Source organism: Delphinapterus leucas, chromosome 3, assembly GCF_059928025.1.
Source record: "Delphinapterus leucas isolate spDelLeu-1000000601 "Yukka" chromosome 3, BTC_Dleu_Yukka2, whole genome shotgun sequence".
Taxonomy (NCBI): Eukaryota; Metazoa; Chordata; class Mammalia; order Artiodactyla; family Monodontidae; genus Delphinapterus; species Delphinapterus leucas.
Genome location: NC_143131.1, coordinates 91,186,251 through 91,213,289, shown reverse-complemented (window position 1 = coordinate 91,213,289; position 27,039 = coordinate 91,186,251). Strand labels below are relative to the sequence as shown.

The 27,039-nt window shown below is 38.6% G+C and overlaps 1 protein-coding gene across 2 annotated transcripts in view; it reads right to left on the bottom strand.

The window, feature by feature from the left end:
* Positions 1–1,445: 1,445 nt before the first annotated feature.
* The window catches only part of MAN2A1 (mannosidase alpha class 2A member 1), a 161,462-nt gene continuing 135,868 nt past the window's right edge, over positions 1,446–27,039 (bottom strand). Inside the window, exons 18-22 of one of the 2 annotated variants that reach the window (XM_022591499.3) lie at positions 25,101–25,242; positions 22,569–22,702; positions 15,431–15,625; positions 5,820–5,930; positions 1,446–4,204 (exon numbers count right to left, since the gene is read on the bottom strand). In XM_022591499.3, coding sequence (XP_022447207.2) covers positions 4,052–4,204; positions 5,820–5,930; positions 15,431–15,625; positions 22,569–22,702; positions 25,101–25,242 — 735 coding nt within the window. In that variant the 3' untranslated portion in view covers positions 1,446–4,051. The remainder of the gene's footprint in view (positions 4,205–5,819; positions 5,931–15,430; positions 15,626–22,568; positions 22,703–25,100; positions 25,243–27,039) is intronic. The other variant, XM_089909170.1, reaches the window with a different exon arrangement.

The following is a 27,039-nucleotide window of genomic DNA, read 5'->3' as shown; positions in this document are numbered from 1 at the left end:
GCAATATTTCATACTGTATTTTGCCTGCCTAGAATCCATAGTATCCCAGTATCCAACTCCCTTTCCTCTGGTTGTAGAATCCCATTTTCTATGAGACGGGGGGTGATGAGAGGATTATTTCTCATGCTTTTTGCCCATGGGGTTCAGTTGAACCTAACTCTACCCTTAGCCACCATCATTAGGGTATGAGCAAGATGACGGCCAGTACTGTCAATCCCAGGACATTTGCTGAAAATGTGGATGAAGGTGCTCTTACCAATGGGGTCACTAAGCCGGCTGGGATGCCAAGTCTGAGTCTGCTGGTAGCCATCTTGCCATCAAATGTGCAGTCCTTGCCTGAGAAGAATAACTCAGAGGAAAGCAAAACATGAGAAAAAAAACATATCCTGGATGACATCACCTTATAGTTCGCTACAGTTGTATTTGGAGTGCTGTCTACCCTTGAACCTTAGGTACTGGGGACAATAAATCACCTGTTTTTGCTTAAGCCAGTGTACATTGAAGGAGGCTCGTCCATTACCTCTCTTCAGGCATTCTCTATATAGGCTATACGGCAGCATATGTCATAGGGTCCTCCTCCCACTCCCCTTTGGGCCACTACTTCAACCATTCACAGCCACAATCACCCTTAGTTGGCTTCACATCGCACCTTTGTAGGAGGAATGTGAACATATGCCCACCTGAACAAAATTTTTCTTTACCAGTTTTAACATTCAAATGATTTTGACATGCTGACAATCAAATATGCAGCCAAAAATAATTTTCACTATCTGATGATGAAATTAGTATTTTTATTAATATTTCTCTAGGGTTTTATAGCTCAGTATATACATATTACAAATTGATTAATCTCTTTACTTTTTAAGTCATTCAAAACAAGTCCAAACTTCCTAGCCAGCATGTATCGTTTGCCTGGGTAACCCATATGTACCTCAGGGATATTTATCCCTCCCCCTCCCCCACCTCCTGGCTTTGAAGGAATTCCCCCCAAACCACTAAGTTGTGTGCTGTTCTGGGCCAGCAGGCTGGCAGAGTGTCTCCAGATTCCACTCTTCCAACGCACCTTACCTTCCGGATCAGCTCACATGGACCTACTTCATTTCACATCTTGGCTTACTCTCATCTTATCCTGGAATACAATGGAATGTGACCACAATCTCGCCCTGCTCATTGGTTCAGAAGGTCCCACAGGCACGGCGTTCCTGGGAAGGTTCCTGGACTCCAACCTCGAAGCTGACCCCAAACCCAGACGTGAAACTCACTATCACCCCCGCCTGCTACTTGCTTGCTAAAACTATCTTTTCTAACTAGAATGGACTGAAGAAGGAGCGATTCATTCATAATGGAAGAAAGAACAAGCCCTCACACCTCCACCCTACCCCTCAAAATGTTTTAATATATCTTGTTTACAAAATAGGACTTAAGAACTACTCTAGAGGACCATGTACATGATAATATTTATCTTTTATTAGATATATTATATATTCCCAAAAAGATATAAAATCTTCCAAGAGAAAATATCAAAACCTATTGATTTCAAGGTAAGCAACATAATCAAAATGAAAGCAAAGAATTTCTTCCAGAAAAAGGAATGTGAAAACATTTCAGCACAAATACAACAAAGACATGGGAAGGTAATTACAATGTTTTACATTTTACAGCATTTTGTTTTAATCAGTATTTGTAGAAAACAAGGATGCTGAGTTCTCAAACACTGTAGTTATAAGCACAAATTAAATTTTCAGAAAAAAATAAGAGAAAGTAATGAACTACTGAACATCTGCAATAATAAATGTAATAAAACATAAGCAAACAAATATGCCACTGAGATCACAACTGAAGTGTATGATTTTTATCGTGTGCCGGGGTCACTAAACTATTTAATCAGTTCTTGACCACAACCCAAAGCAAAAGCATCCTCTCTTCATTTCCCTGATGATTTATTCTAAAAATAAAAAGCAGAAACTTGCTGGTAAAAGAGAATTTCTGCTTTATCTGTGAGCAGCTGGTGGCAACACACACTGAATAAGACCCCAACCAAACACGGGACAGATCCATCTCAAACAACCGGGAGTGGCAAAACCACTATTATTGCATCAAGATTTTTTTATTTCAATTGATCAGAAATTCCAGAACAATTAAGCACACCCACTTAAACCACAGAACACAGTGAACTCCTATAGGAAGTTTCTACATTTAAGACGCAACAAAAATACTGATCTCATTCCTGGGATTTGCTTCTGGTAATCCTAACATCTGTAGATGTCCACAAAAAGGAAGCTTTTTTTTTTTTAAGTTGTTTATCCCCCCAAAATGAGGAAGGAAACTTACAGTACATGTTTATTGCATGAAATTACTCCCTTGTAGTATCTCGATCAACACTAGTATTGTTTCCTTAATAATTAAAGCAGAAAGAAGTTTATGAATTTAACATAACAATAATCTTAGGAGCTGCATCCTGACTGAAAATCCAGATGATAATCAGACTACATGATAACATAGAAATTGTGTTTTATTTCTGTATGAAGATGTTGGAATGGCAGGAGGTGTAATGGAAGTTTAAAGTCAGATAATACTAAATCTATTAGTTAACACAAAGAGAATTTTCAGAAGTGCATATAGTCAAGAATCCTTTCTATGCTAAAACTGAATTTCTAAATGTTGCTAATGTTGCTTTTAATTTAATGTCAAGTTCACGATGATCCCAAATAAATTTTAACAAGAGTACTGTAATGGCACATAGGTTTAGAGCTTCACTTTGAGGTTAGCACGTACAAAAGTCTGGAATTCACTGAACAAACATACTCTTTAATAAGATAAATTATGATGAGCTACATGTAAGTGGGTTTAAAACAGGGTCTATTTTAAAGCATTCTCTCTTCAAAATGGTGAACTCCTGTGAAATGGAAACAGCATGTGGATTCTGCATGTTACAAAATCCTTGCTTCACGTTGCAGTCTCCTTGGCAGCAGCATATTTTACTTAACAATATTTTTCTTCCTTCTTTTGTTTTCTGACATCTCAGTACATTCAAATAGTCAAAATGTTTAAAGTAACATCACCACAAATTTAATGAAACAGATCAGAACGTGGCCAGCATTGTCAGGCAAAAATTATACAATTTATGTGTCATAGAAAGTACCCACCCCTCCACCTCCCCCCAGCCTCTTCCCTTCCCCCAACCATAATATGGACACCAAAAGATTTAACAAGACTTATAAAAAAATAAGGCACATTTATTCTGATACGATAATTTTAAAATAGAAAACCCCTTCTCAGAACATCTGTATTCAAATGAGCTGCGTAAAAAGACACCTTGTGGTACCTAAAACAGGTCATGGTACCTATGGAATTGCTTCTTCTATTTTAGTGACAATGAAATAAATTGCACCTATCCCACACTGTCAAGTAATGAAAATATGCCTCTTTGTCTACTACTGAATGATTCAAAATCTGATATTTCTGGAAATACTTACAAAGGGTAGGAGGGGAGGGGTCAAGTGGTACAAGTGGTAGAAAAACACATAGTCAACTATGTATAAGGGTTGACGGATTGCACTTTTCCACATATTTCAACACATAAAATTTTTCTAACATGTATGAATGATTGCAACCATTTTGGCCATTAGCTATTACCCACCAGCTTTTTATTCCATTTTGGTAAAAATGGGTATTTTTGTAAGACTAACAAAGGGTCAGCAACATGAATACTTACAACAATCTCTTCACAACCCCCAACACAGATATAATTAGTTAACATTTAACCTGAGATACAATCTGTTGAGAGGTTGTCTTTAGACATTTCTTTGTTTGTTGCATCAATTCATACTGATGATGGTAGTTCATGGAAGGAACTTAAAAAAAAAAAAAGTTTATAGCATGGCTTTTTTTTTTTTCCCTCTCTTACTGTACTGGTTTAAAAAAAAAAAAAAATCACAGATTTCATGTCCTCACAGTAGCCAGAAGCTAAAATAATGTGCTTCTTTATTGCACGTCAAACCAAGAAGTGTATAAAAGCCAATGCTTCCCAATCCAAATCTGAAAGCCAGGTTCACCTCAACTGGATTCGGAATGTGCTGATTTCCATGGGACTCAAGTTGATCTCACTTATATTTCGGGCGTCTGGAGGTGAATGCATCAAGGATAATGACGAAGGTATGAGACTTACAACAGTAAACTTGTTAAAAAGTTTCTGTACCAATATCTAAAAAGTAAATGATAAAAAAATTGCACGTTTAGAACAACTTTGAAGAAAGATTAGTAGCGCATCTATATATTCAGTGGGAGAAAAAGTGAAAAGTATGTTTGAAGTTCCCTTTTAATGAAAAATAAGGGGAAGGGGAGGGAGATTAAATCCACCTCTACATACTTGAACGTGGAGACTAACCCTGGAGGGAGACACAGGAAACTGTAACGGGAGGATGATGGGCTCCGGATTCCTTTTCTGTTGCTTGAGAACACATCAGGTGCAGGGGCCATTTTTTCAATAAAAGAAAGGACATCTATAGGCCAAGAAGCTTTAAACACATCTATATCCTCTTTCAGTCAATACTTACCCCTAACAGTGGTGCTCATCTACCATATTCCCTGTGCCCAAAGAGCCAGGAGATAGGACACAGGTTGCCACAAGGAAGGCCCATCATGTCAGTGAGTCCCATTTATAGGGTGGGGAGGTTGTTTAGAAAATACTGTCCTCACTTCTAGCAGGTTATTCTAATATGTCTCTCCGGATCGTATAACCCCCTAAAGACTCAATGCCTTAATGTTTGAGTACAAATGTTCACAAGTATTCTCAGATCATCACTAATAAGGAGAGTGCAAATGTAATGAAACAAAGATATCAGTGCTTTCTTAGCACCAAACACATACAGGGTGAGGCAACAGAAATGCAGAAGCTTATCTATCTAAGCAGATTTAGGCCCCCCTACTATATTTTTTTTTTCTTTTTGGGTCCTATGCACATACTAATTTTGTAGGGCTGGAACTGAATCACTTGAGTCTGGTCTACACTATGTCTATTAGGTTTTGGAGAAGAGCTGGGTCCCCTGAGCTGACTTGGTGGAGGAGACCCACCAGTGTGCTAGAATCAGCCCAAGCATCTTCTTGTAGTTACAGCTAGCTCAGAGCCACAGGCATAAGATTGGAGGTTCATTTGCTTCCAAGGAAAGTTCTCTGATGAGAACTGTCAGCAAGACCGACTTGAAGTCAGAAATGCGCAGCCACCAAGCAGTGGTCAGCCTGAGGATCTGTTTGGTCTGCAGAGTGTGGACTCATATGCAAATCTTGCTTAATCAGATCTAGCCCTGCATCTTTCCCCTGGGGAAACTGACTGGAGCTAAGTACAGCTGCCCTGGGGTCTTCGGTTGAGTTATCCCACTGGCCACAGTCTCATTGCTCCCTCTCTTCCCATACTGCAAGCCAGCACCCCACTTTAGTTACTGTAAAAGTTGTCTTGGCCCCTGTAGGACTTGGGTTTGCCACCCCTGAACTGGATCGTACATGAGCATGTCCGAGAGAGGTGGAAATGAGGGGGTGGGCAGGAAGAAGGTGCTATGCAGGTTGGAAATGGAAGACCTAAGAATCGATGAGGACACTGCCTTCAAACGTGTACATGTTTGCCTATGCATTTTAATGGTGACAAGAAGAGACTGAACGTTAAGAAAGGGCTTTCTTAAGATGGGGAAACTTGAACTAATTTGAAGTTGAGGGGAATGAGTCAGCGAAGAGGCAATGAAACATCTCATTGTCAAGATTATCTGCAGAAAGTAAGGATTTCAAAGCACACTAACTCAACAAGCAAAAATAAGCTTTCAGCTCACCTTTCCCTGGGTAGTGGAACAAAGCAGCCCCGTGTCTCTGCTAGAGAAGCAGCAATCAAACCCCTTCCTGTGGAGGATCAAGGCTGCCTCATTGGAATGCTTGCCATCCACCTGCAAATGAGCAGAGCGCCAACACGCCACGGTGACATGAAGGCAAATACTGACACTATTGCATACCCTTGACGTCAGTGTCCCCAAACCACAAATGCTCATTTTATTGAAAAGTGAATCCAGGCAAATCCATTTCCATTCAGGTTCCATGCTCACTGTGCCCACCCACCCCCTGCTACACTCCCTCCCACAAGGAGTCAGGTGATATTATGTTCTAAGAATCCCTGTTAAGTCACTCAAGCCTTGGTTTCCTCCATAGTTCCTGAGGACGTGGGTTATCTTTCATCCACATATTATATATCGTTTTATCAAAGTTTCTTCAAATAAAGCATTTTATTTTATTTTTAATAAATCCATCAACTGAATAAAGTATACCTGAATTTAGTCCTTATCTTGTCATTGAATGATATATTATCCATCTTAAAACTGAAACATGCTTCTTCATTGAATACTAATTTTTGCTAATTGCATTAACATTTTTAATCTTTAATGTACTGGTTCATTATTTTTATATAAGAGGCATTTAAATTGAATTAGTTATGCTTATCACTTGCTAAGCCAACCACATTTATTAGATTGATATATCATTTAACTTCACATTACAGAAGCTATTCTTCTTGTGCAGGCAAAAAGGAAAATACTAAACATGACAAGTCAGCTACAGGGATCAGTATACAGTTTCTTGCAATGAAGTTTCTTGTACCCATTTAAGTAGCAATGTCACAAATGCTTCAAGTCCTTGAATATTTAAAGTTACAACTATTTAATAAATTTTATGTTTCTAAACTGGGAAAATGTTTATGATAAATAAACTGAATTAAAAATCCTTGGAAAAGTTAAGAAGTGCATGTTTATTCCAAGGAGAGTCATGTGCTGCTTGGCACTGACACTGTGACGAAATTGGTCCCTTTTTCTTTTTTGTGGCCACAGATATGAAATATGCCCATGTTCTTGATCATCCTTACTAGGGCATAAAATTTTTAATGTGCTACAGAGACATCTTTTCTGAACTGCTGCCAGCATTCCCATCACTGATTTGATTTTAATGTGACTGAACAACTTAAAGCTGTCCTCACCTCACATTCTTGGCTGGAATAACCTGTTTTATGACATTTTACACTGGTATTTTGCAGTGGTACTGCTGAAATTTTGTTTGAAGGGAGAGAAAAAAGTCATTTAAGGGATTCTGTGAGTCATCACAGGACCACATGATACACACAGTAGGTTGAAATCACATGACAGAGATTTCTAATGAAATTTCAAACAATTTCACAGTCCCAAAATGGCACTAAAAGAGCACATAAGAAAACCCTTTATTTATTATATACAGAAGGATAATAGTTGTGCCAATTGTGAAACCTTGGAATAGTCCTTTATTCTTCCTAATTGTCAGTTTCCTTGTCTGTAAAATGGAGCTAATGCATGTCTACCTCCTTCATGGAGTCATGGTGCGGGTTAACTCATTGAAAATACTATGTAAGGTAGCCCAGCTTATAGGACAGAATGTGCTAGTTAAGAAGCTGTAGAAATGAATGGTTCAGAATCTGAGCTGGGAGTCAGACAGCCTAAGATCTGTATCTTAGTTCTGCAATTTACTAGCTGCTGATTTCAGCAAAACAGTTTTTCCTTTACCATAAAAAAAAAAAAGAGAGAGAGAGAGATGAAATGAAATGAAATAGCGTAACAAGGACTTAGCCTAGGGTTTGGAGCAGAGGAAGCCCTCAGTATATTGTTATTGCTTCTATCAACATCATCCATCAAATAAACAGTGATTATTTTCATAGTAGTTACAAATTAAACAATATTCTTATCTAACTTCTCATTCACAAATTTCTTTTATTGACATCATAACTTTGTAGCTAAGGAATCAGGGAAGCTCCAAATTATATGTCCACAATTATACATCAAAATCATAACAGAACCCTGATTCAAATTCACAAATCAGATGCCCTCTTAATTAGACTCCAAAAGCACTTATCACTATTAACCTAAAGCATCTGGCCATCTTAACTCACTAGACCATCCTTAAAGAAACACTGATAAGCAGGCATTGCTAAAATTCCTGCAACACATTTGTTCTTGAATAATGAATATGTAAGGCCTTTAGCAGACTGAAGGTGACAAAAAATTGGGAAGGGAAACACTTTTGGAATTCTGCCACTGAATTCAATAAGAGATTTAAACATACAATACAAAAGTAGAGATTAAAGTCATAAAAATTAATTTTCACCAATGGGAAAAAGTTTTACTTTCTCTGAAAACCAAAACTGTATCACTATTCATAAGGACTAAAACACCAAATGAAATGGCATTCATCTTGTGTAAGTTTTAAAAATCAAGTATTCATGAAAGTATCAGTTTTCAAGCAAAAATACCTGAGGCAAAGCAGCAGTTTTTCAGTTTCAAAGTCTGTCTAGACATTTTATTTCCAAGAAAACTGTTTTTCAAAGTAGGGAAACTGTGAATTTAACTTGAATATGTGTACAGGAAAACAGATACCTTCAAGTAGTCACACTATATACTCTAGGAGAGTAAACAAATTTTGAAAGACCTGTTTTTATATTCATTAACACATTAGTAGCATCCAGACCTCAGAAAAGAAGGGGAGGGTGTGGGGAAGAAAACTTACAAATTTTGAAATTGCACCAAGCACTGTGTTAGGTGAGCTTCAAATGAAGTGTCTTCGTAAAACAGTTCAGATCACCATTGAGACTGAACCCCTGCTTGGATGTTCCCAAGTTGCACCAGGAAAATCCACTGCAGAACTTATTTCAGGGGATAAACCAACATCTAGCTCCCAGCCTAAGGGGGGGGCCTATGAAATGTCTCCAGCAACTGGGGGAACTAGGGGGGAAGGTGATCTGGCTTACCAAATGAAGCCATCAGGCTCAGAGAAAGCTAGACTGGAGGCAAGGTTTGGTTCCACCACGAATCAGTTAAGTGACTGAGTCTATCCTCTGAAAATTCAGGGAACTAGGTTAGACTCGTGACGAACCCCTTTGAGGATCCACCACAGGGAGGACAACAACAGTAACTGCAGCTAACACTTATTGAGCACCTGCTGTGTGCCAGTCATGTACAGAATGCTTTTCATGGATTAACTCATTTCATCTTGCAACAACCTTTGAAGTAGCTGAGGTGATATACAAGGTGTATTGCTCTCTTTAAAGGTAAAGAAACACCCCTATCACAAAACATTCCCTCTCATACTCAAAGTGCAATTATCACTAATGACTCTACAACGGCCCTTCATGACCATTCCCCATCAATGGCTGGTGAATACTTCTACGGTGTCCCATCATTACTGAGTAGACAAGAAGAAAACAGGCAGTGTGTTCCCTAACATTTTTAGCACTAGTGCTCCCCTCGTCTTCCCAGGCAGTATAAGGTTCTGAGTAGGGAGATCTGGAGTCAGGCTCGCTGCGGTGTGGCTCCCAGCACCGCCGCTTACTGGCTGTGTGACCTGGAAAGTTACCCCAGCCCTAGGTCAGTCAGTTTTCTCTTCCACACGATGGGGCCCAAATAGTGCCTACTTCCACAGTGTTGTCGTGAGAGCTAAATAAGGCTCACGTAAAGCACTCAGGGTAATACCTGGCATGGAGACACTTCTAGGTACATTGTTTTGGAAAATCTGAGGAATCAGTAATAAACTATATAAGGAATACACATCACAGTGACATCAAGATTTACTTTGGCAATACACTTCAACCTTCCCCAATTTATAAAAAAAACAGTGCCAAGATTTTCACTTCATTATTAGTAACAATCACAACTGCTTATGACTGAATGATCACAGTTGAGAACCTTTATTTGTCAAGCACTTAGTGCTTACTACATGCCAGCTGCTGCTCTAAATGCTTTACAAACATCAACTCATTTAATCCTCTCAGAACATCTCTAAGGTGGGTATTATTACCATTGCCTTGTTACTCATAAGGAAACTGGGGCTCAGAGAATTAAGAGATTTGCTCTAAGACACCCAGCCAGCAAGTACGGGGAATGCACTCAAACCTAGGTGGTCTGACTCCCAAGTCTGTACTTTCACAACTACATTCTCCTGCCTTTGCTCTGTGGATCCGTGCTCAGAGATACTTAGCTTGGAGGGCAAAGAGGAGGATTGCTTTTGACTTAATATAATGAAAGGCTATCAACTAAAGGAGATCCCCCCCTCTGATCCGAGGCTGGAAAAAGGGAGTATTCATTAATGGTTCCAATAGAGCTAAAACCATGATTTACCAAAACATATTCAGAAAGAAACGTTTAGAAACTATCATTTCTATCCATCTACAACCCTCCCACCTATCCACTCATCCCATTTTGAAACAGGATTTAAAGTCACTCTGAAAATTACACACACATCTGACAGTCTCTTCTAAGAAAAGGAAGAGCCAAATGTTCCTCTCCTGAGGTGGATGAGAACTCTGCAAAACGTGAGAGCTGAGCTACTCGCATCTCACACCAAAAGAAGCTGGATTTGCTCCTTACAAAAGTGAGGGTCACAAATCTGTAACGCCTGGAAGCTGTGGTAAACAGCATACGTACACACGTTGTTTCTGAGGAAGAGAGGGGTTGTAACTTTGACCAGATTCTCCAAGAAGAATGTGACCCCACCCTTCTCAGAGGATGTGTAAGTTGTACACGGATAAAGGCATAGCTAAACACCTGGTGGGAAAATTTCTCCAACTCGCCCAGATTCTTTGAAAATGCCAAACAACACTCATATTTCAGTGCATTCTGGCAGCTGGGAAGGTTAGAAAATCTCACACTGTGTTATAAGTCCTGAGACAGGAAATAACCAGTAGAAATTCATTTTCCAGGGCACTCGTTAAAATGTCAATAACAGTTATCCTGTTTTAATCAACAAGATAGCATGACAGAAAGAAAGGGGAAGGTGAATAGCTGTTCTCAGATATGTACAAAAAAGGACATTTTTTCCCACAATTTTCACCTTTCGAGCAGCTAGGGAGATCAATAAAGCACCAATCAATTCTTATAAGAAGGGCAAAATAAAGTAAAACCTTAAAATGCCTCTTACAAGAAAAGGAGGGGGTGGTATAAACAAGTTGAGAGAGAAAATCTTATTCAGTAAGTGGTGCTGATGTTGAAATGACTGGTTAACTATTTGTAAGAAACAGTTAAGCACAAATCAAAATAAATTCCATACAGAGTGAAGAGTTAAATGTAATACATAGCTATAGATAGAGAGTATAGATATAAAGATATATATCTAAAATTAAATAAAATAAAAATATGTCTAAACATAAAAGCAGTGGAAACTGCAAAAAAAGTTGAAACAGATTATCACTGTTCAAAACATCAAGGCAGAATGGCTCTATGAAGCCTAGCTGAACAGCTTAAGCAAGTTCCTCCTCATCTCTGGAATGTCAGCATTCCAGGCTGAACCTTTCACTGTAGCCTGACCCATGATCCGTCCTCCCATGAGATTCTCCCAGCATCCTCTCTACCAAGCCTCTCTTCTCCCTAAATCATTACCCTTTCCCAATGACATGGTTTTCCCGTTTAGTGCACTTGAGTGGTACTCTTATTCCCCAGTTTTCAAATCTTTATAGAAGCTTCTTTTTGTATCTCAAACTGTTGATAGTGTAAGAAAAGAGGGTGATAAAGAGAAGAGAGTTGGAGGCCAGGCATATAGGATGAGAAGGCTAACATTTAAATTCCTAGACAGGGGCTGGAGCATGCTGGGCCATACAGCTATGAGGCAGGGTTTTAAGAGATGTTTGTTTCCCTCTTCATCTGACTACAAATACATGACATATAATTAAGTTTTTTCCAAAAAAAATTATAAACTAGAAAAGCAAGAGATGCCTATGTAAAAATAAACTCATCTACCAATATAGAACAATTTCTGAAAAACTGGACTTTTTTTTCTTGAGAAACTGGACTTTGAGAACAGATTTAGTAAGTCTTAAAAGGTCAAATACCACCCTCTGAGGCTATGTTCAGCACCCAGGTTCAGAAGACCTGGATGTGGCTCCTGATTCTGCCATTTACCGCTGGGTAGTTTAATTTTAATCATTTAATTTCTCTAACCCTTACTTTCCTAATTTAGCCAATGGTGATAACTCAGCAATTTCTAGCATCATGAGGAGAGTTATTAAAAATTACTGATTCCTAAGCTCTCACACCAGACCTACAGAATCAGAATCTCAGAGATGGGGGAATTTGTAAAAGTCTCTTCTTGTAAAAATCTCCTCAGAGTGATCTGGACACAGTGACTCGGAGAATGATAGCTCGAAATGCTGAACCAGCTCAGTGGTTAGCAAACCTCCAGCCCCCACCTTCCTTCTCTCACTATTGCTTGAGCCCATAACTCCTTTCTCCTCAAGGAGTGAGGGAGACTGAGGCTTAGAACCGAGCAACCTTCAGACAGCAGCCTGGGCATGGGCAAGCAGAGGACGTGTCCTCTGTTACACAGCTGATGGGGGAGGTCAGAAGGGAAGACAGATGTGCCCTTATCATGTCAAGGGGGTCCTCAGACACTTTTCTCATGGAAATACTGTGAGGTGATGGTTAGGAAAATGCTTACTTAGATATAGGCCAATGGAGACCTCTAGTCTTGCTTGGAAGCAGCCAACACCTCTGTTTACATAATTTCAATGGGAAAAATGCACTGCAGTCTCTGAACAACTCATTATTGTATGCTGGAAGCTGCCAGCACACAAAAAAAACAAGAGCACAATCCAAAATGATTAGCTCTGGCTTCTGGATTGAGTTATTTTTGTCTTTCTTTTAGTATAATCATGAAATTACACTTGACACCTTTTAAGTATCGAGCTTTCTTTGAATGAATACCTACATTAGCTTCCTTCAATGATTACTTTCCTATTATCAGAGGTTAGGGGACAGAGAGCAATTCTTTAAAGTATCCCTTCGGATTACTGGTAAGTTTTTTCTTTTCCCCCTGCAATTTTATTATTTATTTATTTTTTACATCTTTACTGGAGTATAATTGTACTGGTAAGTTTTAGAACAACTGTTAGAAATACGTGCTAAGAGTCAAAGACTAACATAGAACTGGCACCAATTTATATGATAATGCAAAAAAGCCCCAAATATTTAGTTCTGATCACGTGTTAGGCATTAACCTATGCCTGTGGTTAGGCATTTCAGTCTTTATTCTTCCTGGTCAAATTGTTAAATTGCTTTTATTCCCTCTGCTAAACCTCCAGTTTGCACCTGCGTTGGCATGTACTGTAAGCATCATCAGGATAACAATGTTTGTCTACAAAGCACTTCTGTTTCAAAGGGCTCTCACAGCACTATTTCATTTGTTTTTCATACTAGACCTGAAACAGGCATATCTGATATCAGGCCCATTTTATAACTGGTAGCTGAGTCAGCAGTCACGCAGCCAGCAGGGAGTGAAGGTGGTTCACCTTCCAAAGGTGAGAAGGGCAATGGGAAGCCAGGTGGCTACAGCCAGCGAGGCCAGGCTGCAGAGGGACTGAATGCCCAAGGGTCTAAATCAACTTTGTAGGCAATGGGATTTTTAATCCCGAAAGTGATTAGATTTGTATTACAGGAAGCTAGCCAACAGCAGGAAGAATGAAAGGAACAGGTAATCATAAAAAAGAGGTGATCTGGAAAACAAGCGAAAACCTTGGAGGGTAAAACCCTACACTCACCGATTCTGGAGTCAGCTGGTGCTGCTTCCAGAAAATAATCATGGGAAAGAGTCATCTAAAAGTGAGGCAAAAACTTCTCCATGGCCGCCATGGACCCCAGAAGCCCCTGGATCCCTCAGCTCGCTAATGTCCTCTACCATCCATGCCCCGAGGTAGCAGCCTGAGGCTCAGAGTCTGGTGTCTCCACCCTATCCTTTCATTCTCTTTAGCCCATGAATAAATGACAGGTTACCTCAGGGAGGCTGCCCATCTCTAGTGCATTCTTTCCCTGAGTCAAAAAGTAGACCCACAAAAGACCATAGTAGAATCCTAGAGAGATCCACTTGTCCAACAAATTGTTACCGAGCCCCTACTAGGTGCAGGCTCTGTTCTCGGCAGGGGGATACAGCAAGGAATCAAAGAACAGCCCAGGTTTCATGGCTCTTCCATTCTGACCAGCATCTCCTGCCTTCAGGCCTTCCACTTGCTCCTAACTCTTCCCGACCGCTCTACCCTCAGAAATCTGCGTGAGTTTCTTATTCCCTGACCTCCTTTGGATTTTTACTCCATTATCACCTTTTCTGCAAGGCCTTCTCCAACCACGCTATTCAAATCACCTTCTAAAACTGCCCTTCCTTCCTTCTTCCCCTTCATTATAACACTTATCATCATCTAACATATATTTCTCTTATTTTTTCATCTTTAATTATTTTTCTCCTCTCACTAGAATCAGCTTCAGAAAGGCAAGGGCTCTTGTCTGTTTAGTCCATGACTATACCCCAGTGCCTTTAGCAATAACTGGCATGTAGCAGGCATGAAATAAATCCTGAAGTTCACTCACGTGATCAAACAAGCCCTTTTGACACAGAGATACACACATAGGCCTCTAACGTTCACTTGCATTCATTATTATTAGACACATGTATTTTCCTACATAGTCAGGCGTAAGTTCCCTATCTTGGACATATAGTTTTAAAGCCCTAAATGTCCAAATTTGTAGGCATTGATCCTTCCTTTGTTTGGTTCTCTTCAGTTCTTTGTTCTCGAGCTAAACATTTTTTTCCTCTTACACTCTCTTCCAACATGAACACTCTTCTTTTCACACTCAGGCCATTTATTATAAGACATTTCCTACAGAATCCATAATCACTCACTATTTCCGGCTAAGTGGATGTCAATCCACAAGATGAAACAGCTTTACAAAACATAAAAATGATGTCAAACCTCTCATCTTTTCTTCTTTTCAAATGCAGTCTCTGACTTTAAAAGTAGGCATATAGGTAAACTCAAGCAATCAAGCTGTGTTAAAATTCCATCCCTAATAAAATCTTCCCTTGTTTCTTCCTCTGATGTGTTTTTATATCTCACCTACATAGTTGGATTCTCAATGCAAAGATTTGGGTTTTTTTAGGATTTTTTTTGCATTTTTAGGAGAAAAGATATGAATGTACAAAGTCTCTGGTACAGAAATAATTACACACTATACCTTCTGTTTCTCTAACTCCTGAGAAACACTGACTAATAAGGAGAAACAAATGGAAAATGCCAGTAGGGCTGATCTTAAGGCCTGGTTCTCCCACCTACTAATTATGTGACCTCAGGCCAGTCTCAGCTTCCTTATCTGTAAAAAGAAGCTGATATTCCCTGACCTGCTCACCACACAGAACTTTTCTGAGAATAAAATAAATCAGTCTAAGGAAACACTCTAAACTACAGAGCAACAGTCAAATGAAAGGTACAATGATGTTGCCTAAAGGTGAAGTCCTCTTAATCATTCTTTGAAGCAGAGTAAAATCTACAGTTTTATTCCTTCCACCCCCTTACACCAAGTATACTACAAAAAGTAATTTTTTATAGATATGTTTTGGGATATACCTTTGATTGTATCGTCCTCAGATTAACCAGATGAATGTCACAAGGGAAAGATGACATTAATGGAGAGAATTCACCGAGCAGCTGAAGGGTGGGCACAGGGACCTTTTCTGTCATTGGAAAGATAGGATGATTCAGGAAAGAAGAAGTTATGTGGCTAAGGAGGGAAGGATAACTGACCGACTTCTTTTCTTCTTCCTATCAAGAAAAAACAAAAATGCTTAAGAGTTATATATTTGCAGTTCTTACAGTATTAATTGAATTATCAGACAGGGCTTAAACAGGAAAAAAATATACAAATATATTAATACTTTGATTTCATTATATTTTATAAATAAGTCTTAGACAATGCACAGCAGATTACCAAGTTCAGTTCTAAGAAAACAGTGTCCACCTAACTCCCATGTTGAGAAATATCTCTTTTCCATTGCTTTAAAACTAAAAATCCTGACAACATTCTCAACAAACATTCTAGGACAAGGTATAACTTTTTATGAAAATTCTTTCTCAACCTACCACAAAACTCTTAAAGTAGATGGGTTGGGATGTTCATATATCTTATACATCGTCAAATGCTATCTCTTCTCCCTCAGGTTTTACCCATCATATTCTTATGGTTTCATTTATACACTTAACTAGACTGTAAAGTTATGTATTGATCCAAAGTTATGTTTTATAAATGTTACCCAATGATAGGATTTTTTTTAAAAACTCAGAAATAAATATTTAAAATAACACAGGTAGCATAACTAGATCATCTGTCTTTTTTAAATTTGGTAAAATCATTGTCAGTTGCTTCACTTTATTCCAAAAATAGGAACTACTATATGTGTTATAGAATAGTTATCACACATTTACATGGTACACAATTTATTCAGTATAATTTTTAAATACTTTAGTCTTTGCTATGGTGTATGCTTAGAGCCAAGTATTTCAGCATGTTCAAACATTAAGTAAATCTACCAGAACTAGGGATATACATACGGTAGATGACACACACAATTAATTAAATCAATGACTAAGTAGAACCTTAACCAATAATGCCTAAGGTGTAAAAGCAGACACAGAAAAGCACTAAGAAGAAAACATAATTTATGTAGAAAGGTCTTTTGATCACCAGCAACATTTATAGAAAATTTAATTTTATATCTTATTTTTCGAAATGACTACTTCACTGATATCTTCTGATTTTGCATATTTTTAATAGAGGGCTCAAATAAAAGGTTTGGCTACTTATCTGTGTGAAAAGATAAGATTTACAGAAGATACAGAGCTTAAAATTCAGAATGTCAGATTAGCATTGAACAGAGGGTGGTAGCAAAGAGTGAGGAGCATCTTGCCAGCAGCAAACTGTAGATACCATTACAATTCAGACTATGAAGAGAGAAAAGAAATTTTTTTCAAGGCAACAGAGGGACACTACAATATTAAGATACTGACAAAAAATATTAGGTGTAAAAAGAGTTGTTAAAAATTTTTATCCATTCCACATTCCTTTTTTTAAGGAAAGATTAAATAAAGCATATAAAATAATATTCTTCAGCAATATTGAAATTTAATGCAGCTTGTAGAATAACATGAAGAGAGAGGGAACAGTTTCAACAAGAAGCTTTAAATGTACTCAAATATCAAAGGACTTCACAATCTAGGTCAGGGTTGCTGACAAAATCACTTTTGAGTAATAAAAGATAAAAGCTTTTTAAGGCAGGAAAACACCTGCCTTATCAGATTCCAGAGGCATTAAGTCCATTCTAGGTCAAGAAACATTCAGAAAAAGCTTTCTGGCTTTGTCTTATGCTCTTGGAGGAATCCTTGGACGCTTCAGTGAGTACGAAGGGTACTTCTTGATAGATTATCTATACCTTAGTAGCAGTGATGTGCATATTTACTATTCCTCCAAACCCAAATCAGTTCTGACCTTCAGTGCTTCCCCCACATTGACCATACATCAGAATCGCTTGGGGAACTTTTAGAAAACATAGGTCCCTGGACCTGAACCCAAATCTACTGAATCAGAATCTCCTGGGGTGGGACTCTCGGAAGGTAAAGTTAAAAGCCCCCCAGATGACTGTCACATAGTCAGTCCCACACCGCTCTGCTGACCTGTGCTAGGAACTGCCACCCCAGACATCCTCCCAACCTTTTAGAAGAAACAAAGCTCCCTTTGGAATCAAAAGTATAAGCCTCATCCTTTAACTTGTTTGGGATTAAAAAAACCAATATGCAGACTCGAAAACATGTTAATGAAAAGTCTTGTCAAATGATACAATGCCATGAATGTAAGCACTTTTAGCATTCAAGAACTGTGCTATTTATTGTCTCCTAAGCAAGATAAAGAAGAGAAGTTTATATAAGAGTTGTGGTTTGGTGTCAGAAGAGCTCCTTGAACAAGTAACACTGCTGGACGCTGACCAAGTCGGGTGTGGCAAAGTCTCAGGGACAGCGCCATCATTCACACACTTTCTGAACATATTTATAGCAGTAAGGGGCTAGTAAGATATTTAACTGTGGAGCTATCACCAATCTTTTAACCATAACCCTGATGATAAACCCAAAGCTTATAAAATATATTTACTATAGGAAATTTTACATGTTCGTTTAAGCTATAAATGAATTTCCCAGCCTTATAGTAACTAATATACTACTCTAAACATTATTTGGTTTCTTGTAGGTTGGAAGGTTTCAGACTGTACAGGTCTGGTTTTCTCCCTGCATCCTGTTCAACATTAAAAAGAGTTTCTAGCACATTCTGATCCAAACCACATCAAGTTGCGATCTTCTATATTGGGTTTCAGCCCTTATTTCATAAGTCAGAACTTCTTGCCAGGCTCCTTCGTGCCCTTCATTAAGCCCAGATGAGTCCTCTGATTCCTAAACATCACAGGTTTCCATTTTGTCTACATCAAAACCTGCTAAATTATTAAGAAAACGATCGTTTTTTTAGTCACCTTTGTTTATTCAGAATGACCTGACACACGGTAAGAACTTGATAAATGATGATTAATTAATTTATTAATTACTACATTAACAAGCAATGCAATATAAATGAAAGAGAGAAAATTACTGTAGGGGGAAGGATGGGGTAAAAAGACAAAGAGGGAGGAGAGAGAATGAATGAAAATATGTAGACCTGTAAGATTTAGAGATAAATATCATTTAGCACAGAGCTGAAGCCTAGTAGTATATGGGCCAAACTGGCCTATTAGATATGTTTTGGTAGCTCTGTATGGTATTAAAAACTTATTTGTTTTTCAGCCACCTCTCAAAAAAAGAAAAAAATCCAAGAGATTTCACATTAAAATCATCAACACAACAATAACAAAAACTCCCCTTAACAGATAACTGTTTTTTTACCCCAAACACTGGAAAATGAAGTCACACTGGGTCCCCACATTCTCATGTGGAAACATCATCTAGGGCTGAGCTCCTAAGTGGGATGTGTCCATCCTCATGTTCACCACAGACCCTCTGGTCACCTCACGTAAGCATTTGCCCTCAAACCTGAAAAACCTCCCTCATGCCATCACTTCCCTGAGCCCTGTCAGCATTTGAGTTTTTACCTGATCTCTCCAACTTCCTCTCCTTATATGTAAAGAACTGGTATCCAGAGGTAAAACGACCCAGTTGTAACACACGAAAACTTCCTAGTTCAACGCCCCCTCTACTATTATACTAATCGCCAGAAGAAAGGGGGTAGGAAGTAAGGGTCAAAGAAACAAACCCTGAAGAGTAATGCTGATAAGATAGTTCCTATTTTCCACTTCTGCTGAGCCTTGAGCATTATTCCCATGGATAAAAGTCAACCTCACACAGCCACAGTGCTTCACTGGGCATTTATACCTCTCCCAGCAGTTATTTATCATTCCAGTCTTGTTCTCACTGCCTCTCTGCAGAACGCTCAAGAACAGGACGCTTTCATTTAGTCATCCAGGATTATTCCCATGAGGCTCAAAGCTTCCCACTAAAATGCATTCCCTTCCAGGGAGTGTCTCCCCACCTCAGTTTCTACCACTGATATTTTAGTCATAAGTCTGAGTTGAAAATAAAGACACTTTCTCGAAAATTTAAGTTACATGATGACATATTAACATTTCTTAATCAAATGTCTTTTTAATCAATTTCGCTAGAAATTAAAATGTATTTTCTCTTCTCTAGTTCATTTCTTATTTAAAAGAAACTATTGATTTAAGCCCAAGAATTTATAGATTAGCAAAAGAAAAATTTAACCAACACAGGATTATAAAATCTTTGAATCAAATTTAAATCAATTACTACCCAAAGAGTTCTGAATGACAGTAAACAAATTATTTAACTTCTATGTGAAAGCTTTATAGCTCTGACATGAACATTTTTATTGCCATAGTTAACAGAAGTTTTGTAAATTAGTGTCTATAGAGAGAAAAATCGTCAAAGCCAGAAACATTTCAGGAGAAGCAAAAGATAGTAGCTGCCAGCACTCAGACAATGATTTTTATATAAAGTTTTAATCCTAAAACTAAGCTCTTATCAGTAATTGATTTAAACCACGAGTCTCAAGAACTGGTATAAATCTTGACATCTAAAATGGATATTAAAATCTTTTCCTAAAAGATTCTAAATACTGGGAGAATTCTTTGCCACAATTAGCTGTTGCCATTTCATTCAATCAACTAGTATTTTATTTATAGAACGCCTACCACAGGCAAGGAGGCCCTGTGGGGCACATGCAAATGAAGTAGACAAATCCCTAGAATCTAGTAGGGGGAACAGAACATGCATACGGTGACAAGGCAGTAAGCAGTAATTGCGATAAATACAGTGGTGCAATGTGCTATCACAGTTCATTTGTGCATTTGTGTATTCATTCACAGAACATACACTGGGTGCTTGCTCTGCTAGGAATAATCCTAGAAGCAGATAGAGACATAAGCCCTACTCCCAGTGAGTTTACGGTCCCAAAGAGGAGAAAAACAATGATCACGTAATCACACAAACACAAAGGAGAGATCCATGGTTCTGAGGGAGCGCAGAAGGGGATTTGACCTGGTCAAGCCGAAGCAGTTGATGAAGTAGGCTCTGATCTGAACTATTACTAAGAGTTGCTGGGCAGAGAGATTGAAAGGCGTGTGCAAAGGTGCTTTGAGGGCTGGGTGCATGGGAAGTACTTATGACTGAAAGTAAAACCAGCTGGCCCAGAGCAGAAACAGGGAAAGCCATGTAGATGAGGATGGGACAGGCAGGGCCCATACCACCAGGAGATCTGTGGGCTATGGTAAGGATTTGGCTTTTATATTGAGAGCAATGAGAAGACATAGTGGGGTTAAGCAGGGCACAGGGAGGACAGATTTGGTTTTGAAAAAAACAAAAAACACTGCTTACTGGGTTAAAAACAGATATAGCAGCAAGAAGAGACAAGAGTGGATGTGTATAGGCTACCTCCAGGAAACACATGATGCTAGTTTAGATTAGAGTTGCTGAAGTAATCAAGTTCATAGATTTGAAATATTTAGGCAATGAGATAGCCAAGCACTGGTGATGACTCTGCTGTGAGAAGAGAGCAAGCAAAGGAGAAGTGTCTGTCAGAGATGACTCCTAGGCGGCTGGACTGGATGGAAGGTGGTGCTAGTTATCAAGAGAGGGAACACTGGAAAAGGGCCAGGTGTGGGGGGGGGAGATCACAAGAATGATATTGGATATGTCGAGCTTGAGATGCCCTTAAAAATGTAGAAAGAAATGCCAGGAAGCAACCAGATAGATGGGTCTGGAGGTGAGAGGTGAAACCGAAGCTGGGGGCTTGTATTTGTGGGTTCCAATTGACACAGAGGAAGGCCATACAAAATGAGAAAAGGAAAAGGCCTGGGGTCGAGCCTTGAGGGCTCTAATATTTAATGGCTGAATAAAGAGCTATGAGAGAGACAGAGAAAGAACTACCCCAGAGGCAGGAGGAAAACCAAGTAAGTAGGGCACCATGGAAGCCCTCGCTAGGCAGTGTTTTAGGATATGACAATGGTCAGTGTCACATGCTGTTGAAAGGTGAAGTAAGATGATAACCGAAAACATCCACTGGATCTAGTGACACTGGCAAGAGCATATGATGGCGGCTCAAACCAGACTGAAATGAACTGAGTGTGAGAGGGAGGTGAGGACACAAACTCACCTCATCAGCTCTGGCTCAGTGGGGTAGAGGAGATAGTGTAGGGGAAACAGAAATGAGAGTCTGAGTGAGGGCTGTTTTTTGTTTTTGTTTTTCATGAAAGAAAACGAAGAGCATTTAAAAGCCAACTGAAAGGCTATGAGGAGCAGGGACAGGGAAGGAGGGAGGATGATTAACAAAAGGATCCTCAGGAGGGAGACTGGGGTCAGTTCCAAGGAAACTGGAGGGACTGGGCTACAAGGAAAGGAAGGTAACACAAGGGAAGAAGGACAAGGTGGAAGTAGATGCTTGGTATCTAGAACAGAGAGCCCTATGAATGGCTGTTCTCTCTACACAGTGGATGGTGAGGCCACTGGCTGAAAAGAGTAGAAAAGATCTGAAATGGTCAGTGTGGAAAGATGAAAAGCAGAGTAAGTGAAAACAGGCCATGTCCAGGGCCATCTGAGGTGGGTAGTCAGCAGTCTATGGGGGGCTCTGAGGTAACTTTTCTGCCACCTGAAGGAGTATACTGTCAGGTTGGTTCATGTCCGATCAAGCTTTTGCCAGACTCTTTTACATGGAATGCTGGATTTTTGCTTTGAGTAATGAAAACTGAACAAGAAAGCAGACAAGTAAATCTACTTTCAACAGGTGAGTCTAAGACTAGAATGAGTATACTAAGGTTTCAAATAAATTTTATTAATCAAACTTAATCTCCTAAGTACATGACTAAGCTCTATCCTTTAAACTCAACGCTTATTTCTTTCAAAGTAATTTCAGGAAATTTCACCCAAGCTGATTCCTTAACATTATTTTATACCTACACAATAAGCAAAACTAAAAAATAAAATGGCCTGAATGTAAATCTTACACAATATATATAAATGAAGTTCTCTTTTTTGTGAATACAGGCTAAGTCTATTACAAAAATATCTCAATATTGGAAAATGCAAAAAATAAAAAAGTATAAGTCATAATTTTGGATGGCAAAGAACAAACAACATCCGAACATGAGAGCTTTTTTCCTACCATATTCATGACACTTCTTTTTTCTAGTAGTATTCGAAATAAATTAGCTGTAATCTTGTTATCATGGACACCTTGCTCAAGGCCACGATTATCATCTTGCATGAGTCTTCGATCCATGATGACTTCAATCTGACCTACCAAACAAACAAACAGGCCAGGGTTATTCATTGAGAACCTCATAATACAAGGCAGGGTCTCGATTGAAGTTTTTCCTCCAGTCAGGGAGACAGACCTATACAACCCACAGTACCATGGGCTTCCTCTCGATAATAACTCAAAGCAGCTAGTATAAACTCATAAAGCAAGATTGTATTTCTCCTTTTCTTTATCAGCTTCTAGTAAAATCTAATAAGAAATTTAAAAATGGGACAGAAGAGATCAAAATTAAAGTGAAACTTACAAAAAATGAATAGAACCAGTAAATTAAATCCTCCAAAAATTTAGTGGCTTCATTTGGAATTTAAAAATGTTTATGAGGTTCATTAAAAAATGTACATCACGCATGGAGTAATAAGACAAACACAGAAGGACAGAATCTAAAAAGGATTTGAAGTAAAATTTTAGGTTACTTGATATGCTGTGATTCTCTGAAGCCCTAGAATTTGGAGACACCCACCACGTACCCCCTTCCCTCTCTGATACTGTGTTAGTTTGTCTTTTCTCCTATGGCCCCAAAAGTTGTCATATTTGGTTCCTTTATTTGCTATGCAATAATTCTACAACTCCTTTAGTTTAAATTGTAAGCTAATCGTTAGGTTATAAAATTACAAACTAAAAAAAAAACTGAAAAGAAATCACCCAGAGACATATTTATATGCTTGAGATTATACTCCCCCAAAACCCACTAAAGTTATATGTGTTTAAACATATATATTCATCCATCCATTCATTCATATTTGCTACTGTATTGAGCAATCATTTGGCATAAAAGGGAACTACGTAAAGGATTTTAATAACTATTATGCTTACATAGTCAAACCAACTCTGTTTAGTTTCTATCTTCTCAGTTTAGGTATCCAGTACATAAAATTAACAGTGCTGGTTAGAATTTTCATTGTTGTTTTCTCCATATTTCATAAGACAATTGTCCAGAACATGCTCTTCAGGCACTGGGGCTAACTGTCCCCATGCCTATGTAGAATTTGATCTCTTCACACTCAAATTAGTATATCAATCTCTTTGTCAGTTCTAACTCTTCTCTCTGCCTCCAAATGTTAGCCCATATACTATGTGACACTGAGTAACTTCCTGGCCTGTACTCAAATTGTTTTTATGTCCATAGCTCTCTTGATCAGGGAAGTGAGATAATACTGTTTGGTTCATGACCACTTGAATCCTAAGGTCTAGTCCCCTATTTAAGTAGAGCCCAGTTTTGAGAATTTAAGGCAGAGTTTAAAAATGAGGCTTTATGTTCTGATTTTTAAAAAATTATGTCACAAGTTACAGAATGGGCAACTTCTTATAAAATTCCAAACTTCTGGGCTTTTCTTCAAAAACTGAAAAATTTGGCAACACTGGGCCCCTTTCTCCATGGTGACAAGTAGCTGACACAAAGCAGTGGTCACCCCAGTGTACAGGGGGGATGTGCTCCGCAATTCACTCAAATCCCAGCACTCCCCACTGGAGCCCCAACATGATGCCATTATTATTTTTATAACTGTATTCATGTCTTCATGACATGATCTCATGATTTTGTTTAATGAAGGCCACAAAGAAAAATGATAAGTAGTAAGGTTTTCTGTGTGTGGAAGTACAGAATGCATGTATATACATAATACAAATAATGGGTTTGTATGCATATGCCCAATATAAAATGAATATGCCAGGCATCTGTACACATTTATTATCTGCCTGGCTCCATAACATGCTTGTCTTAGCACCTCTTAGTATGTAAGGAAAGAAGAGCAATTGACACGTATATGATAATTAAAAATATGTATTATGAGGGAGAAAGTCTCCCAATAGAAAGTTCTAAAAAAAATCAATCAGCGTCTACTATCTATTTTCTCTTTCACTCCATTTCATTCTCTCTTTTGGAATCTGTAAAGTCATGTCTGTCACCTCTTTATCCCCATATCTGTATCATCTCTACTCCCTTTCCTCTTTTCAGCTGGTAGTGTCCTAGAAGGATGGGATTCAGAGAAGGACCTAAGTTTGAACTGTAACTTTCCACCTTTGCAAACCTGGTTAAGTTATCTGAACTCTATCTAAACTTAGTTTAATTTGAGTCTGAATTTCCATTCCCAATCAGTCACAATAATGACAGACTTCTGCAAACAATGAGCCATCAGGAGAAGTAAATTATCTTTAAAAATAATCAGTTTCATGGACTTTTAGGTCCCTCTTTTTTCATCTGAAGATGAAGGAAATTTATTATTTTACATTGGTCTCACAAAGCTCAAAATTAACAGTCTGGTTCTCAAAAGAGGAAAGCCTGTGACTGGGGATGATAATTAATACATATTACCAGCAGAAAGATTATACACTGGGGAGTGAAACTTATAAGAGCAAAAAAGAATCTAAACAACACACCACTTTTCAAACTCGAAACACCTAAAGATTGAGCAGAGAGTAGGGTCAAGCGATACTCAGCATCCTGGACATATGCCATTGTAGTCATCGGATAAACGTTCGCCTGGAGAGGCAATTTGCTCAGTGTCATTCTAGGTTGAATCTGTAAGACCAAACAGTTCTCGTTAAGGAAAAAAAAAAATCAAGTGATATTTACACATGTACTTAAAAAAATTACTATCCACTACAGATGGTTTTCCTTCCAAACAGAAAAAGGTACAGCACCTTTCTTGTCCAATAGAACAGCTAACTTAGAAATGAAAACATTCTTCAAAACAATATGAAGAAAAATCATGAGCATCTTAGAAAACAATTTTTAAGTGAGAAAGGTAGAACTTGTCCAGATTTTTAAAATAGGCATTACTATTTAAATTCAGAATAAAAATCCTTAACAAGTTTTCTAGCTCTCCAATATTTGCATAAAACAAATTATAAAGGTATTAAGGATTCACTTCTCATTTACATCTAACATACTGCTTTTATAATGAAGGCTAAGCATAATAGCTCTCTATCCCCTTTCAATAAATATCTCTTATGATTCTTGAATCAGTTTTAATAAATACCACACATCTCCTCACCAAATCCTCTAACATACTATGTTATAATAATCAAATGCATATTTATATTTAAAAACTATTCAAGGCTTACTCTTCTTGTTTAGTTTCAATGTAGATAGTTCCAAATTCCAATTTTTCTTGGTCTAGTATCTGAATGCATGAAATACAACTCTAATTTTATATTTTGAGAGACTGACAATGCACTAAGCTGATCTGGGTCAAGGAGACTCACTCAAACCTCAGGAGGAGACATCAAACAGAGACTTTGTTATCAGAAATCTTATACCACATAAAAATGCCATCTCTTCTTTTAAACTCATGAAAGTTCGACATGAAACTCAGAAAAGGAGAAGTTCAACATAAACATAATAGTTAACATGTACTGAGTAACCATTAATGCCAGGCACAGTATTGAGAATTTCACAGATAAGATCTTTAATCTTCACAACAACCCTGCAGTAGGTCATTCAACTTACTGGTTCTGAATAGTGTCCCCCCAAATTCATGTTCGCCCAGAACCTGTGAATGTGATTTTACTTTGAAATATGGTCTCTGCAGATAAAATCAAGTTATAATGGATTAGCGTGAGCGATAATCTAAAGAATGGTGTCGGTGCTTTGTGACCGCCTGGAGGGGTGGGATAGGGAGGGTGGGAGGGAGGGAGACGCAAGAGGGAAGAGATATAGGAACATATGTATATGTATAACTGATTCACTTTGTTATAAAGCAGAAACTAACACACCATTGTAAAGCAATTATACTCCAATAAAGATGTAAAAAAAAAAAACAAAAAACAAACTAGATGTTTGGGACTTCCCTGGTGGCGCACTGGTTAAGAATCAGCCTGCCAATGCAGGAGACACGGGTTCAGTCCCTGGTCCGGGAAGATCCCACATGCCACAGAGCAACTAAGCCCGTGCGCCATAACTACTGAAGCCCGTGCGCCCGCACGCCCAGAGCCTGTGCTCCGCAACAAGAGAAGCCACCGCAATGAGAAGCCCGCACGCTGCAACGAAGAGTAGCCCCTGCTCAACGCAACTAGATAAAGCCCGTGCACAGCAATGAAGACCCAACACAGCCAAAAATAAATTAAAAAATAAGATTAAAAAAAAAAAAAGAATGGTGTCCGTACAAGAAATGGGGAACTTGGACACAGAGAGAGACATTCAGAGGCACAAAGAGACCATGTGACAGCACAGGCAGAGATTGGAGTGATATGTCTACAAGGCAAGGTGTACCAACGATTGTCTTGCAACCACCAGAAGCTAGAAAATGCAAGGTTACACTTCCCTAGAGCCGATGGAGGGAGTGGGGCCCTGCCTACATCTTGATTCTGGACTCCT